Genomic DNA, 17,150 nt, shown 5'->3' on the forward strand with positions numbered 1-17,150 from the left:
ACAAAAAAATATTAAGTCAGTAAGTATGATGTTAAATCTGGACGACAGACCAGTCACATTTTCATATTATGTCAGACATATTATAAAATCCGAAAACCTATCTCAACATCTCTTTTTTATCGAAAAATGCATATCACAAATTAGTCACATTTGATCATTTGAAACATTTTGGAAAAAGGCCATCGATAAGTTCTACATAAAACCGAAGCTATAAAAAAGGTGTGTAGATGATGTTTTTCTTATCTCTGAATTACTTAAACACCATACATCCTAACATCAATTTCACTATCACACTAGAAGACAACGGCATTCTTCCCATTTTAGATATTCTTATTAATTCAAAACCAAAAAACCTCAGACTGTTGAGTCTGCAAAAAACGCACTCACACTGATCGATACATCTGGTACCAAAAACACTCGTGTGTGAGCGGCTTAGTTTTCACAGCAGTTTCACTGCCTGTTACATCAGTTCTCTTAAATAATTTCAACTACAAATATTTCATAAGTTCACTAAGTAAATTTTCCTAAGAACATAAAAAATCAAAAAAACAAAGCTCCCATAGATCAATAATACAGGTGTTTAAGTTTAGCATAATAGCAAAAATATGATCCAGGCATCAAAGAAAAATAATATAATCAATCGAAATCACTAAACATGCTAATAATATAAATCGCGAAACATGTGTCTAACGCCCCTCCATTTGAATAGGCTAATGAACCCTTTTTTGCCCCTAACCAGTACACCCTTAAAGATACAAAGAGAAAATGTTGGACTTTCTGAAATGACAACCAGATAGTGTAATTGCCAAATTGATTTTACAAACCCGGTTTTCTAATATTTACGATAGATAGGGGAAACATTCACTTTATGGGTGGTCTAATTATCCCCAACATTTTAGATCAATTAAGTAAGATGAACACAGTATATAAAATAAAAGTAAAATGTTGCTATTTAACATCATTACTTTCTTTTTACAATCTCGTCAAATGTCTGGACAATATTCCTTCTCGTTTTCAAATATTTAGTTTTGTAAAAAATAGGTTTAATCACTTATGAATTATTGAAGACTAACTAGTTTTATTGATTATTGACGTATTTAAGTAGCAATAATAAATAAGACATCACCTTTGAGAGAAGTAATTCATTTCTTTTTATCCACCAGTTTTTTTATTCGACAAAACTTTACCCATTTTTCATGTCGTTATTGTCAGTCTCTTAATTGCCTACAGTTTTAAATAGTTTAAATTCAACTGTCATTTGAATTACTACTGCGACTGTATTTACTGTTGTTATTAAAATTGTCTTATTTGAACCGCACGAGTTCCTCGTAATCCAGTGCTTGGAAGAAATCGGCGCTTGAATACGATATGAATATGGCCCTTAATTTGTTTTCTAGGACTGTCCGTTTGATTAATAATGTAACTCGTCGCTACTGCATGAAATAATCAAAAAGCGACAACTCCATTTAGCAGCATGGCCATTTTGACGACTACATTCAAAATAGTCCGCATTCCATATGAAACTAAACATTTTCTGGTTCGTCTACCTAAAACACGGCTGAAAATACTCTACTCAACGTTGCTTTCCTGAAGGCAAAAACTGAATAATATGTCGCATATTTCTTATATAACGTTCGTTTCTCTACCTCGCCGAGAACACAAAAGATGGGAAGTCAGAAAAGCCAACAATCTCTGAGAGCCGGAAAACATCAACTAGGACTCGAGACGCGAAATCCTTTTCAAAGTAATGTTTGTGCCCTACGTGCAAGCAGTGCTGCGCTCACGAGTTCAGACTGAAGAAACGTTTACCACGCATTTGTACGTGTTGACAATGGGAAAATTTAAATAAAATTTTTCCTTGCCTTTGTTTACAATACAGCGTAAGCAATGTTGGTCAGAGCACGTAGCTCGTAGCACGTAGTGGGCTGACAAGGACAATTAGCCTTCCAACAATAAAGTACAAAAACCGTTCTAAATTGCACAATGCTTACTATTCTTTTAAAGCGTGTCGCGAAAGACCATTTACAGTTGACATTTTAATGGCCAAAAACAGCATAAAACACCTTAAAAAGGCTCTTTCGTATTCAAAGCGTCCACATCACGTATCCCAACTGTAGCTTAAGAGAAATGAATGTTGCACAGGCAAAAACTTTTGAATGTATTATTCTAATTAGACTTGCAATTGCAATAAATATCGATAGGTGTGAGAGGGTATTTTCATTAGGAGCCATTTTTAAATTTGTTGTTGAACTTCAAAAATCCATCTTAAAGCAGTGGCAGTCGTTTTTTGAAAAAATAGAATGAGGTGTCTATTTTATAGTATCTCTAAAACAAAGCCTCTAAACTGGCCGCATTCTCCATAAAAGCCTCATATGTTTAGGATTAGAATTTTTACTAAATTTATTAATAATATGCAAATCGAGCGGATTAAATAAAAGTATCGATCGAAAGTACATCAATCAAGGTGATAGATTACGAAAAAATGCAGGAATTGATAGAATATGACCACTAAATTAAAAGATATTAGATTATGGAGGACTTTTCTGTAAATAACCAGACCTCTGCGGGAAGTTCTGAGAAAAGTACTGATGACTGTGAGAATTATGTCATTATTAAAAACAAGTAATGCAGAAGCAACGGATGCAGTATTTAGAAGGTTAGCCTTGAACAAATGACATTCATTTAAATCAGCTTTAGAAGATCAAACAATATAATGTATAAAAATTTTATTTTTTTATTATCTTATACATGTATACAGAATCACGTTTAATCTTTACTTCGTTTCAAATATTTGTATTTTTTCAAAGAAACGATGAACATAAAAAAATAAAAATGAAGTTTTCTTGCGAATGTCTTGGAATAAAGGAATAGTATAAAATTGAAGCAAAATTATCGTATCGTTAAACTTGCGTCTGTGATCTACAAAAGTGCAACAGAATAATTAAAGGATGATTTATAGAGACAATCCCCGCTTCATGCGTCACATATTATACGGTAGTGGCCACGCCCGTTTGTGACTACACAGACATTCGTATAAATTCCCTAGACAAATTTTACGCTCTAATCGTTGTTATCAATCTGATTAATATCAAAATGCCCCACAACGACAACCCCAAATGAGTTGGCATGCGGTTTTTATGACATGAATTCAGAATTAAACCGTCATTTTTTGTATTCTGAAATTTTTTAATTTTTTTCATAATATTTGCCGATAACGAAGGAATAGTATTAGGTAGAAGACGGAAAGTCAAATACCAAAGTTGCAATATGGCTAATTAAGTATACTAGATGTGAATATTAAGCTTCTACTTTAATACCACATATTTTGCTATCAATAAACTTTTATTATTTGATTTCAGTTGTATTTCTTCCTTTATGGAAAGGGTCTTCTCATATACATCTACAGATTTTCTATAATATTGTTAACTCTATAAATTTCGCTTTTGAAGTTTAAACGACCAGCAACTATCCTGTGATTGACTGAATGATTGTCCTAGGACGTTGATTAAAGCCGGCTTCTCATTGGACTCCAGAATCTAGCCCTGAAGGATCTATCTCTTACTCTGGGTCACTTGACTGCTGGGTGAACCTCTATAGAAGTTTGTCCTTTCCCCTATTGCAAGTGTCAACTGGGGAACATTTTATTTTCTCCAGCAATAAAATTTATGGCCAGTTTAAGTCATTTAAACGTATTTAGTTTTAACTTTAGCACAAAACATTGTTGAAATTAAATAAATGTCTGAATAAATAGAACTTTATTTTCTTATGCTGTTCTTGTTTTCATGTGCGGTTAATATAAAAGCCACGATATATGATTTACATGTAAAGTTAACAAAACTGGATATTAAATTAATGACGTTTCATGGTATTATCCATGAAGTAGATAATAATCGTAAAGTTTACATTGGTGGCTGGAAATATGCAACTTGCGCTAAAATTTGACTATTGTTTGAACGTATATTTTCGAATCGAGGAAACAATCACGCAACGTGTAAACAGTGCCATTGTTACCATCACCTGTTTAATTTGCGCAGTTGTTTGCAAAGATATAGGCACACAAATGCCAATCAATGAGTAATTTTTGCATAAAAGCAATTTCACCATGATCGATTTTATTTAAAATAAGGCTCTAAATTTGAATACGCGATCATCTCGTGGGAATTAACAAGCCGAACATGGGTGGAATGATTATGGTAACATAATTTTCATTTCGCATAGTTTCACGACGAATTAAGTTATGTAAACGATGTTTCGTTGTCGATAATATACAAATGGCGCAATTAATCCCAAATACCAATTCGTTTACAGATCAGTTCGGTGTTCAGTATAAGACACGCTCCGAAGCGCACTCACTGCAATTTCCCACAAAACTGGACAGCATGACATGAACGTGTATAAAAGTTCCATAGGACAAGAATAATATTCATTTGGGTTCCATTCAAACACATCATATAGACTCTTAAATTAGAGTCATCTCCTTTTTCAACGTTTGATAATATTTTTTGAGTATATCCTTGGCGTCTCTAGCATAAAGTAATTAGTGTATTGAATTCTTTTAAAAATTGGTTACCTGAATAATTTAATTGCATAGGGACCATTTCCCCCATCTATATACCATACGATACTGAATTTACCACAAAACCGAACAGCAAATACATGCATGAAACTCAAAGGTCAAAAATAACATTTCTTTGCGTTTCATTCGAATACATCCATATAGGCTCTTAAATTAAATAAGGTCAATTATATGTAACCCAATTTTAGATCTTTTAAAGTATGATAAAAAAAATGGTATCTAGCTGGTGTCACTGTAAAGAACCTCAAAGCAATTTCAAAAAATTTAAAAATGTTTGAGATTTTGTGCGCATACCTTGAAATTATATTACATTACATTTGGGCGTCTCTAGTATAGAAGGCTAGAGATCTTTAAGAAAAGGTTTGCAATGTTCTCTGCAACCAGCTCTACATATTGTTCTAACAACTTTTCTGGCAACCTGAAAAATGTACCCACCATAAAAAAATGTATTTGCGGTTTAGTGACTCAGCACTGCAATACAGCAGCACTATCGTGACAGTAGAAAGCGCAACCTGAAAGATATCAAATAATATAATCAAATAAGTCAATCGTGTAAATAATGGCACATAATCCAATTTCTTAAGTGTTTCTTAATTGCACAGAAATCAATAATTACTTGCGGCATATTTTCTAGAATTAGTGATGAAGATGAATTTGAAGGATCTCCTCGGTGAGTTATTGTCCTGACACCAATATGGCTAATCGATAAAATCAAGACCCTACCTAAAATAACTGTCAGTCGAAATTCTGGCCAATTTGGAATTACTAGTTAAACAATACGCACATTTTCAATGGCTTGACATTAAGACTGTTTTTCACAAATTGATAATAATTTTAATTTGCCTACATCACTTTGAGAATTCATGTAATGTAAAGAGAACTTTTTTTTCCAGGTCGTGATCAGTATTTAGCGTACATGAAAACAAGTCCACGTGTTATGTATTCAATAAGGTCAGTACGGTTTCAAAACAGTTGCTTGTGAGGTACCTATGCCAGACAGTGGGAAAACAGTACCAATTAGGATTTTAAATATTCGTGACGATAAAAGGGATGCGTGGATAAAAAATGCCTGTTCTTTTAAGTTTTTTGCATACAAAAGTCGCATCTATAGTGTCAAAAACACCTTATTTTATCTTTTCACAAAGTTATTCTAAGTTTGTCGAATAAAACCAATTTCAATTCAATTCAATATTTATAAATTTTCAGAGGAGCTAGCGCTAGTATTATGTAAGGCAAAAACATATTTCGAACTTTTGTGAACAAACATGGCATTTAGCAGAGGTACATAACGTTATCTCATTTAAGGCCTGTAACATCAAAGCGTCGAGATCAACTTACTCTGTTTATTAAATCGTATAATGGAGCAGAGTTCAAGTTCCTTTAGTACTCCCATCCAACGCTTTGTTATTATAAAATATTATTTCTTAAAACTTCGCACAAGTTATCCTGTAAAACGATCCCAGTTGCTAAAAGGCCTGTGCCGCTTTCTAAGTGCTGGATTTTAGAGAGGAAGTTATCGCTACGAGAGATTAGTTTGACGTGCTGGGATTAATTAAATTTCAGGTTAATTTTGTCTTTGTGTACGGTATATTTTACGGATCTTTATTAAAATCGCGACGACCAAGAAATGTAGTCCGTCAATCAATGTTGCTCCCTTCAGTTACAGAAAACTACGTCAATATAAAAAATTATAGCAAAACCCCGCGTACTTTCCATTTGCTTTACGCCAGAAGCTTCTTCTCGAAATGAGATTTTTCCAGACGAATGCACAACATGAAAGAATAAATAAGTAGTTAAAACCTACGCGAAACCACCAAAAGTGGGAAAACTTAATGGAAAAGAAAATTACGATTCTGTGATAATGGTGGCTTTTTAACCAGATCCCTTTCAGGGACTCCATCGAAATGCATTTCCAATCGAGTATATAAAGCATTATCTGTAATAGAAAATCCAAGGCCAGAAAATTATAAGTAAACTTAAAATTAAATGGGTTTTAAATCTAAATCCAATGAGTGTGCCTGATTTTGGCTTCTGATTAAAAGCCCTTTTATCTTGAGAAAATGTTGTCATACCATCCGAAAAAGTATTTACAAAAATCGTAGGTTTGTGGTAGTACATATCTTATAAAGAGATATAAAATTCAAGTGACGAAACTGACAAACATTGATCATTCAAGTGTGAGATTTATTTAATTATAGCATTCTTATTAACTAGCGTAAATTTGTTTAATATAAGAACTTAAATATATTTAAGTAATAACCAATAATTCAAGACAAAATCAAAGTTAAACCATAAGCTCAAAAAATTTTTTTTGCAATGACCATCAGGACAAATAATTTTTTATGCATTATGTTATGTGTTTTCTGCGCTATTGTTGTTGCTTTTTGATCACTGTTTCTCTTAAACAATTCTTTTGTCTTTTCGCAAAATTATGGGAAAGATGTCCAATTAATATAGCAAAAGTTGATTATGAAGCCATTGGCATTTTTTGAAGGCTTAAATATTTTTCATGCCAACAAAATACTCCTTTTGAGTCCCTATGATATCTGTGTTCAAAATATAGTTATCAGCAACCTGTTTTCGGTAATATATTTTTAATCGAAGTTGGCCTAGAGAGTAGTCGATGTTGCAATAGTAATAAATGAAACGAGTATAGAAAAACCCAGAAACCTGTTCTGTACAACAGCTGCTTTCAAGGGGACGATCTCAAATTAATTTCGAATCTCAGACACCATTCTTGAAGGTATCAGGTGCCGCAGATATATGAAAATCAAGGCAAGGAAAATCACGCTCAATTCATCTCACCACTTCCGTGTCGCATATAACTGGATGTGTTATTAATGCTTAAGCATCTAATGATAAACAGAAATGAGTTAAAAACGTCGTCCTAAAGACACAAAATTTAAACAAGTGGGAATCTGGCTCTGTTTTTTTTTCTGGGCCCTTTAGAAATACTTAAATATACACGTTATACTTATTAGTAGAAACAAGAATTAAAATTAGAATTGAAGCTAGTTGTGTGTAGCAGGTTAGACGTTTTCGCATTATGGAGTTCTTTTTTTCAATCGAATATAGCACAAATTGCATCTATGAAATAAATTTTAGTGCCGTCATTTATATTTTGAAAACATTAGCGAGCAAGTATTAAGCAAAAATAAAAAAGCATCATTATTCTATTTGATAAAATGTTACTAAATTTAATTTATTTAGGGAAGTGATAATAGAGCCAAAAAAATAAACTCTCCGGAGACCGTTGCTGATAAGATAGAACGCTCAAATTGCTTATGGAATTTTAAAATTACTTTTCCAGCTTTCTTTTTGATTCTGCAGTTGAAAACTATCACACAACAATTACAAGATCTTCAGTTATTGTGAGTGTCATCCAAATCTGTGATAAACAATAATAGTTGTCACCGTTGTTGTTAACCGATTCTTCGTTCTTTTTTTATTTTCTAAATAGATAATTATTTATATAATAATTATATATTTCATAAATTAATTTGTTTGTTTTTTATTTTAGCATAGCAGAGCTATTTTTAGAGATTTTCTGGCCATATAGCCAGTTTTGGTTAGTTATTTTTTTTTCATTACCACCGAAATGAAATATTTCCTCTAATCACTAGCACCAAATGGGAAATAAAGACAATCCCCTTTTTGATCCCCTGCATTTCATGATTTGGAAATTTGTTCATGCGAAATCCAATTTGTTTGTCCATTTTCCTGATTTGTAAGTATATCATGTAATCATGCATTTCAAATCAAACTATTTAACAAAGTGCTATATAATGTAGGACTATTAACTACCAAGAATTTGTTATTCGTTCCGATATTCTGATCAATTCCTGTTTCGCACTTTTCTATGCTTTTTTTCAATTAATATAATGTGTTTTTGCTTTGTAGTTTATACAATATTGTACAACAGAATAACATATTAATGGATTAGATCGCCCTTTGGTTACCAGACATCTGCATGTTTGTTACATAAAGGCAGTAGCTAGGTTAAGCTTTCTTGTAGTTGCCCTACAACGATTTATTTTTTAAGGTATCCGTAGTTATCAAGAATCTATCTATCGCTTTGGGTTGACTTCCTAGTCTCATTACTGCCGAATGGTTGTGATCATCACGAAATTTACATTAATGTCATCAGAGACCAATAATTAACAAGTAATATATTTATACCCAAACTAGTTTTCTTATAGCTACCTGATTTCCAGAGGTGCTCAATAAAAGTGCACAAAAGACAAGCAAAAACCGAAATGTTATTGTCCCAACGTACGTAAATTAAAAACGAATAAATAGCAAAAGTTTTCCTTCGATAGAAAAAGTGTGTTGGTGCCACGAGACGGAATTTATGGATGTTGTTGGTCTGAGTTTCTATAAATTACACTCGCGTTATTTTCAGTTGGCTTTCCAGGTCGGATCGACGATTTTCCGATATGCAGTTTAAATTTCGACGGTGGAAAACACGACGAAATTACAGAGACCAAACATAAACTAAATAACGCGATCAGAAAAACAACAATTTATTTGTGTTGTCGGAAATCTGTTGCGGTTTTCTTTCGTTCCTTAAATTGCCTTTATGATTATTAAAAAGTGCACCTCTCAAGTGCAATTTAGTAAATACAAAAATGGACCCCAGGGGAAGCTTTTCATTATTTTTCAGATGTTTTTTAAAATCGAAACAACTGAATATAACAATCGGACATGAAATTGATTGGCGACAGGCTGAAATTTATATAGATTAAATTAATAAATTTAATATTCAATGTTGCCAAATCATCTACCAGCATGTTTTCATTAAGAACTGACAATAGAAACAGCAACTTCGTTAAAACTTTGATTCCTACATATTATACAGCATATACGTGGTGTGTTCAAAAAGTAATAGGTTACCTTACATTTTGGCGGGGCTACTTAGATTCAATTTTCGATATTTCTTTTTGTTATGTCGGTACACACGTCATATGTTCATAGCTTTAGCCAGTTTGCATGTTTACTTTTTTTGTGAAACATAAGCGTTAGACGTGTTTTGTGTTCTCGGCGATTTTCTGCTATCAAAAAAGTTGGAACAGACGATTTGCATAAAATTTTGTTTAAAAAATGGAATACAGTGCGGCAAAAGACTACAAATATTGACAACGGCATAAGCTGAATCGACTTTAAGCCAAAAAAAAGTTTATAAGTGGTACAAGCTGTTCCAAGGTAGCCGAGTAGACGCCGATGACGAACCTTGCTCTGGACGCCCCAGCACGTCAATAACTGCTGAATGCGTTTAAAAAGTGAAACAAATGATGTTGAAAAATTGTCTAATCACTATTAGAGCAGTCTGCATCTCTATTGGATAGTGTCCTTCAATTTTTTTCGAGGTTTTCAGCGTGAAACGAGTAGCTGCAAAATTTGTTGCGAAACTGCTTAATTTTGAACAAATAGACCGTCAAGAGCATCGCTCAAGAGCTGTTAAATGACGTCAATGAGGTTCCTGCTATATTATACAAAAAGCACGTCAAGTTCGATCAAATGATTTACTTACAGTTTTTTATGCAGACCACAGCAACATTATTATCACAGATAAAACATGTTCTGAAATTTCATATAAAAGTGCTGAGTCCGTCAGAGTGATGACAGGATGAGCGATAATCGCTTAAATTTGAACTCGGATAAAACCGTGACCGTGATAGCCGTACCAAGTAATTTTACAGTGGATAGCAGTGTTTTGATAAAAGTGGAGAACAAATCAATTAACACTGTATCAATTACAAAATTGCTAGTTTTATTTAGAGACCAAAAAATGTCATGGACCACTCATATACAAAATATAACACCTAACACAAGCTCATGCTGCTTCTTACTTAAAAATATCAAAATTACTGTTCCTATTGAGAATCTTAAATTAGTGTATTTGGGGTTGTTCCAGTCTGTCATATCAATGATATATTAATTATACAAAGAAAAAGCAATTAGATGCATGGCGGGTATCAAAAGAACAGTGTTTTGTAGAAAATATTTCAAGAGTTGAGAATTTTAACATTAACATCTTTACTTGTATACGAAGAAACAAAATTTAAAACCGGAAAAAGTAAATGTAGATAACCACAATACATAGGCAAAAAATGATCTTACACAGTCATTTTCAAGACTTTCTGTATCACAATAGCATCCTACGTCGCACAGTGGGCCAGGATGACCCAAAAAGTTTGAAAAATTATTTAAAGGTTGTTTTTTGTCGGAAATCATGTGATACAGCAAAGTAAAGGTCAAACTAATGGGAAAATACTAAAATTGTAAAATTAGAGTACGTGCGATATGAGGATTCGTGAAAAGGTGAGATACCTTAATACTTCATGTTTATGAAGGATTTATTTAGAAAAGAAGATGCGGTATCTGAAATTCATTTTGTGATGAATATTTTCACCACAAATTAGAGTATCTGACTTTGGGTAAGTAAGTAATGTAGAAAAATATCACCTTGTATTCTTTATTCTGAGATAATGGCAAATCTGTTATTTTTGCAGGAACAGATTTGAAAAAAAATATATATATATATATATATATATATATATATATATATATATATATATATATATATATATATATATATATATATATATATATATATATATATATATATATATATATATATATATATATATGATGACACTATATTCCGGGATATCATCCGTTCGCTCGTTGAACTCCGACTGGAATCCTGCATCCGACTGGAATCCTGCAAATCTTGCATCCGACTGGAATCCTGCAGACGTTTCGCCAAAATCTCACTTGGCATCTTCAATGCTCGCGCTCCGAAAACACTTCGAACACTTCGAAGTGTTTTCGGAGCGCGAGCATTGAAGATGCCAAGTGAGATTTTGGCGAAACGTCTGCAGGATTCCAGTCGGATGCAAGATTTGCAGGATTCCAGTCGGATGCAGGATTCCAGTCGGAGTTCAACGAGCGAACGGATGATATCCCGGAATATAGTGTCATCACATTTTTCCATCCGTGAATCAATACGTGAGAATATATATATATATATATATATATATATATATATATATATATATATATATATATATATATATATATATATATATATTCAAAATAAAACGAAACAGTATCAACTTTAATTTGGTAATAATATTAATAATAATAATAAGAAGTTTAATTTTAAATTAACGCTTAATCAGAGTCGTTACTTTCGTCTGATTTAAAGCTTCGGGACTAAATCTGTTTCTATTTAAAGCTTTGACTTGTATTTACAAATTTCGCTTGAGGAACAAGGAATAAATATATTTTTGTTAAACTAATCATTTTTATAAATTTTGGCAATATGGAGAGATCTGTAAATCACAAACTCGCCAGGAAACTAGAAAATAGGGAGGCAGAGATGGGCAGAATTTTATTTTTTAGGAAGGTTTATGAGACAAAAAAGTTGTGATACCGTTTTGATCGATTCTTGAGATATGTCAAAGCAAAATTAAAGAATTTACTGTAGGTAATACAAGAAGAACACAGATTCAATTTAATAATAGTCACGTGGAATCCAAAAAATAAAATTAATATGTCCTTGTTGAAATATATGAAAGAGGAGGCGTAACACGATTGCACATATTCGGACGCTGTTTACAGTTAGCATGAAGATGATTAGTTACCCCACGATTTAATTGTCATTAGACAGTTCAAAGCCTGCTTGTTTAATGCTGCGGAAAATATCTTGGAAAAAAACGAAAAGTAAAATTTGGATTTTTTCAAACGAAACTGCAAAGATCGACAAGAGGTTACAGGACGAAAAAGTTAAATTACCATGTGTGTTAATTAAATATATTGTATAATTTTTGTGTAAGTATTTTTACTAATATTTGTTATGTTCTATATTTATATTTATTTATACTTAAAATCCATCATCTATCATCTATCAAATGCGAAATAAAGAAACAGAGAAACATAGAAACTAACAAAAATACTAGATAGAAGTCAGCAGAAAGTAAGTTATAGTATTTGAAAAAGTAATTTTTATAATAACTCTTTGTTGTTCTGAGTAAGTTGCTCTGTAAATATTGTATCTTGTGTATTTTGTGCCATGCGATGCGTTAGAAAGTAAATAAATAATTTAGTACCTAATACTTGTAAAGTCAATATAGCACAAAAATCAAAGAGAACGTACTGTTTATACCTAATTGTTGTGAGTAAAGTATGCTTGGAATCTTGAGGGACTGAACTGGTAATTAGCCTCTGCCTCATACTAATGACTGTTAAGGGTGATAGGCAAACACCCGCTGTCGTGGAGATGTTGGCGCGTTGTTTCAAGGCAAAGTGTCAGTCGAGTCTGAGAGGAAACGTACTCCCTAAATTAAAGCGGCTCCCAAATGAATAATTATCGTGTTTTTGATGTGAGTTGTGACGTCGTAGATCATCCACTTTTTTACGATTCAATTGCATCGACATGCACGCATGCTTTTGGTTGCAGTATTAACTCTAGCGTTTGATAGGATGTTTTAGCTGTTATTTAGAAAAAATGCTGTAATTATAAATTATGGATAAATATTATATTACAAGTAAGAAACACAATTTTTAAAATTTGAAGTACAACCCCTGTTATTCAGAAAGAACAGTGTAAAAATAAACTATTTTAACAGTTGTTTCTGAGTTGATCTGCTTTTTATAGCCTGGCTTTCAGCTGTTAAAATTTTAAACCCACGTCACACTTTCAAGGTAGGATGTGAAAAGAAAACGACGACTTTTGCTTAATCTTTTGGACATTATTAGCATGCTTTTGATTATATTATGTTAGGAAAAACGAAACAAAATTAACTTGCGTGCATAGAAATAGGCCCGTTGTGAACGTGTGACTTCAATTTCTTTTTTTTTATATAAACTACTGAGCAGATTAAAAAAAATATGCTGTTTGAAAGACAATTTATTATGCTTTAATACGAGTTTAAATTAATTAAAATTTATTGCTGCTTTTTGAGTTTAGCACAAATCAAATGAACCTTTTTTTATTACTAAAAACAAATAGGGTTATTAAAAATTAGCAACTCAACACTTATTTTATAATAATGGGTATGACCCCCCCTTGCCCTAATAACATCTCTTACTGGATTAGGCATAGATCTAATAAAGTTCACTATTGTTTCTTGTGGAATGTTAAGCCACTCTTCCTCTACTGCAACAATAAGTTCTGAGATTGAGGTTGGGGTACGAAGTATAGCTCAAATTCTAAATTTTAGCTCATCCCATAAATAATCGATTAGATTAAGGACGGGACTGCATGCTGGCCACTCCACAACTCGAAAATCGACTTTGTAATCTTACACAATCCTTGCCATCTGCGGCCTAGCATTGTCATGCATAAATATGAATTCTTCTCCAATGTAGTCGACATATGGTACCATGCGATCTGATAAAATATCCTCGATGTACCTTGCACCTGTGAAACCTCCTGCCCGTTCACCACGGTCACCCCTACGGATGAAAACAGGTGCGTCCATCTACCTCCATATGGGTTCCGCTCTTCCATTTCAGCATTCTACAAATCACGCTTCTGGCCTTTGGTACACTACCAAAAAGGCATATGCTGGTCTCATCTGAGAACAGAACAGGCCCCTATTTGTCCAATGTCCAATTCAGATTATCTTGGGCAAAGCGTAAGTTTTGGACCAATTGCAGTTGTTTTTGAGATCAGGTTATTTTCTTTCAGTCTTCTTCTCACCGTCCACTGACTATTAGCGACTCTTCGAACTTCATGCAGCTGTTACTGCACTTGAACTGCGATTTCTATGCAAGCAAGTTTAATTTGCATTTCCACAAGCAACAAATTAGTTTTTAATTAAAACTTATGCTGACAAAACATAAGTAAAATAAATAAATAAATACGAATAATCTACAACAAAATAACGTGGCAGTTACTAAATATGCAATTTGTTTCAAAACATTGTAACTTCTCTAAAAGATAGTGCCAATCTAAGTCTGAATGGTCACAATAAAAATTGCATATTAGATAGTATTTTTCGTTTAGCAGTTGAAAACTGCTTTTAATAATGGATGAAATTTTAACTGGACTTTTTTTTGTGGTAAAAAAGATGTAATTTTTTAAGCAGAATGTAGTCAATTATTTTGATATATTTTAATTTAAAAATGTTGTTTTCCGATGCATTTGGATTGGATTTGGAATTCATATTGACGAATAGCTCGTAAACTCTCCTAATTTGTTTACCATAGTTGAAGTGCCACATGAAATACAATTTGAATTTTTGTGTTCTCCAAAGCTAATATTTTGGAATGCGGCAATCGGCAAACGGTTTTATTAACAAATGGTTTATTAATATCTTTGTTGATGCACTAAATAATGGAACAAACTGCCAATTCAGTCGATTTCATAATCGGAAAGTTTTCATAGCAGATTCATGATCATTTTTAGAAAGGAGGAAAATATACATTACTTTCCTCTAATCAATATCAAAGTAAAGAGCTATAGGTTATATATACCCAGCCTTAGATATAACCACAAACTTTTCTTTGAAAACGCGTGATTAAAACCTACAATTTAATTCCTAAGAATTAGCTTTTTTTTTGTAATGGTTATTTATTCATGACTTTTATAAATGTACTATACGGTCCTTGTGCATAATTTTCGATCATTCACGAAATTGCTTTAACCAGGCCTAAAAAACACTCGCGACGGCCTAAAAGCCCGGATTGTCTAAAATTCGTTTCCGTTAGAGATAAATATTTCATAATATTTGTTTTTGCCAAATACTCTAAATAACTTTTAAAGACCGAAACTTTGAATCGCAAGATGAATATCCCTCCGAATGCTGAAATGATTGATTAGATCGTCCCAAATTTCGACTTCATAACGGAAGTGTCGGAATAATAAAAATATCCATTATCTTCTTCGTTTTCGATACTGTTTTAATAATAAATCATCTTTTTCAAAACGTTTGCGGAAGGAATCCGCGCCACTCGTATTTATTTGACGCGGAGACTTTACGCTGTCATCCCTGCTGCAGCTAGTGGTGGTTATGAACTTTAATAAACTACGGTCAGAATTGATGGAATCGCGTCTCCTCCAAGAAATATTTCTCCATGTTAGTTCTCTGATTTTGTGCGAAAACCGTTTTATATGCCACGGAAAACAAACCATACAGTCAATTTCATAAAATACAAATTTTGACAGGGTCAAAGAAACTCTTTATCTATTTTTGAAATAAAAAAACGATTATTTTACTTGTTTTTCGAAAAGGCTAAACGCCTGAAAATAAATTGGTAAGTAAATCCGAAAAGAGAAAATGCCGCCAGAGAGGTAATTGACTGAGTTTATCCTGAGTTTTAAAACGCTGTTGTGGAGACTATTTTGACTTAAGTGTATCATACCGAATATTGACCAATTTACTAAATTTAAGCTGGCAGGAGTATTTTACTAATCGTAGTTTTATCTCCACTTAATCTAAAAAAATATTTCTATTGTTCCCATTATTCCCGAGTGTTTTTTTGGTTAGAAAATTTATTTCTGTTTGTTTCTACTAACTAAACTAACCAAAAGTGTCCCCCCTGACATCAACTGTTCTGTTAAAAGAACACTGTATACTTCGACATTTTTGGAATCCTTGGTTAAAATAAAGGTTACTGTCTTAAAAAAAATTTATTCAAATTTTGCATAGTTTGAGCAGAATTTGAGGTTATAAAATAAATAATTAAAGTTTATAAGATATCTAAACATTGTTTAAGTTTTTATCTTTTTTTTTCAATTTTTATTTGATATGTGTTATTTATTTTTCAAAACTTTCAATTTTCAATTTACTATTAATAATTTATTTATCGTTAAAAAACCCTCATTTTATATAGAGATATAACAAATATGACTGAAACAAAGACACTAATGAAACTTTAAAATATTAATATTCAAATATCTAAACAATAATTTATGGCAATACAGTTGACTAAGGGTACTATTTGCAAAAACCACTCAATAATAACTGCGGAAAAAATTTAACCTTAATTTTACGCATAATTTTCTCACATATTACAGCCCGGAGCCTTTCAGTGAGGGAAATATATTCAATTAATATATAAATTTAAATTATTGTAGGGAAGAGCCCCCACATTGGGCTGTGCATCCCAAAACAAGGTTAATAAGAAAGGCAAATGGGATTTAATTCGATAATGAAATTTTGTTCCGCTTGAGTTGACGCGCAATTTTGTTATTGTAATTTGACTTGAAAATTTACATTCCTTTGAATATATTTATTTAATTCTTCTACCGAAAAATAACATCCCGTTTTAACACAAGGTTTAGCAGCAAAAATAAAAATAAAAATGAAGACAACTTACAGGAAAATGAAATAGGATAATTTGGTTAGTGTAGGTTTAGATTTAGGCTGTTTTTTCTATTGGATATGTGCGCCATCTACTAGCTACCACCCAAAACACGCTGCCGGGCACAATGCTGGTGGCTTTATTGATCATCCACTAAACTCAGGTGCCTTCCATCCAACAAAAGACACCCTTCTATGGTTTTTGTATTACTTTATCTCTTGCACAGACGATGTCGCCGTATGTTACAAATTGAAAAAGT

The 17,150-nt window shown here is 32.5% G+C and overlaps 1 protein-coding gene across 1 annotated transcript in view; it reads left to right on the forward strand.

Annotated features, from left to right (window-relative positions):
* Positions 1-3,120, forward strand: part of LOC132697148 (uncharacterized) — a 43,372-nt gene extending 40,252 nt beyond the window's left edge. The window contains exon 7 of the mRNA XM_060662439.1: positions 2,960-3,120. Coding sequence (XP_060518422.1) covers positions 2,960-3,120 — 161 coding nt within the window. The remainder of the gene's footprint in view (positions 1-2,959) is intronic.
* Positions 3,121-17,150: the final 14,030 nt, after the last annotated feature.

This window comes from Cylas formicarius, unplaced genomic scaffold, assembly GCF_029955315.1.
Source record: "Cylas formicarius isolate icCylForm1 unplaced genomic scaffold, icCylForm1.1 PGA_scaffold_1__22_contigs__length_36826433, whole genome shotgun sequence".
In the NCBI taxonomy this organism is placed as follows: Eukaryota; Metazoa; Arthropoda; class Insecta; order Coleoptera; family Brentidae; genus Cylas; species Cylas formicarius.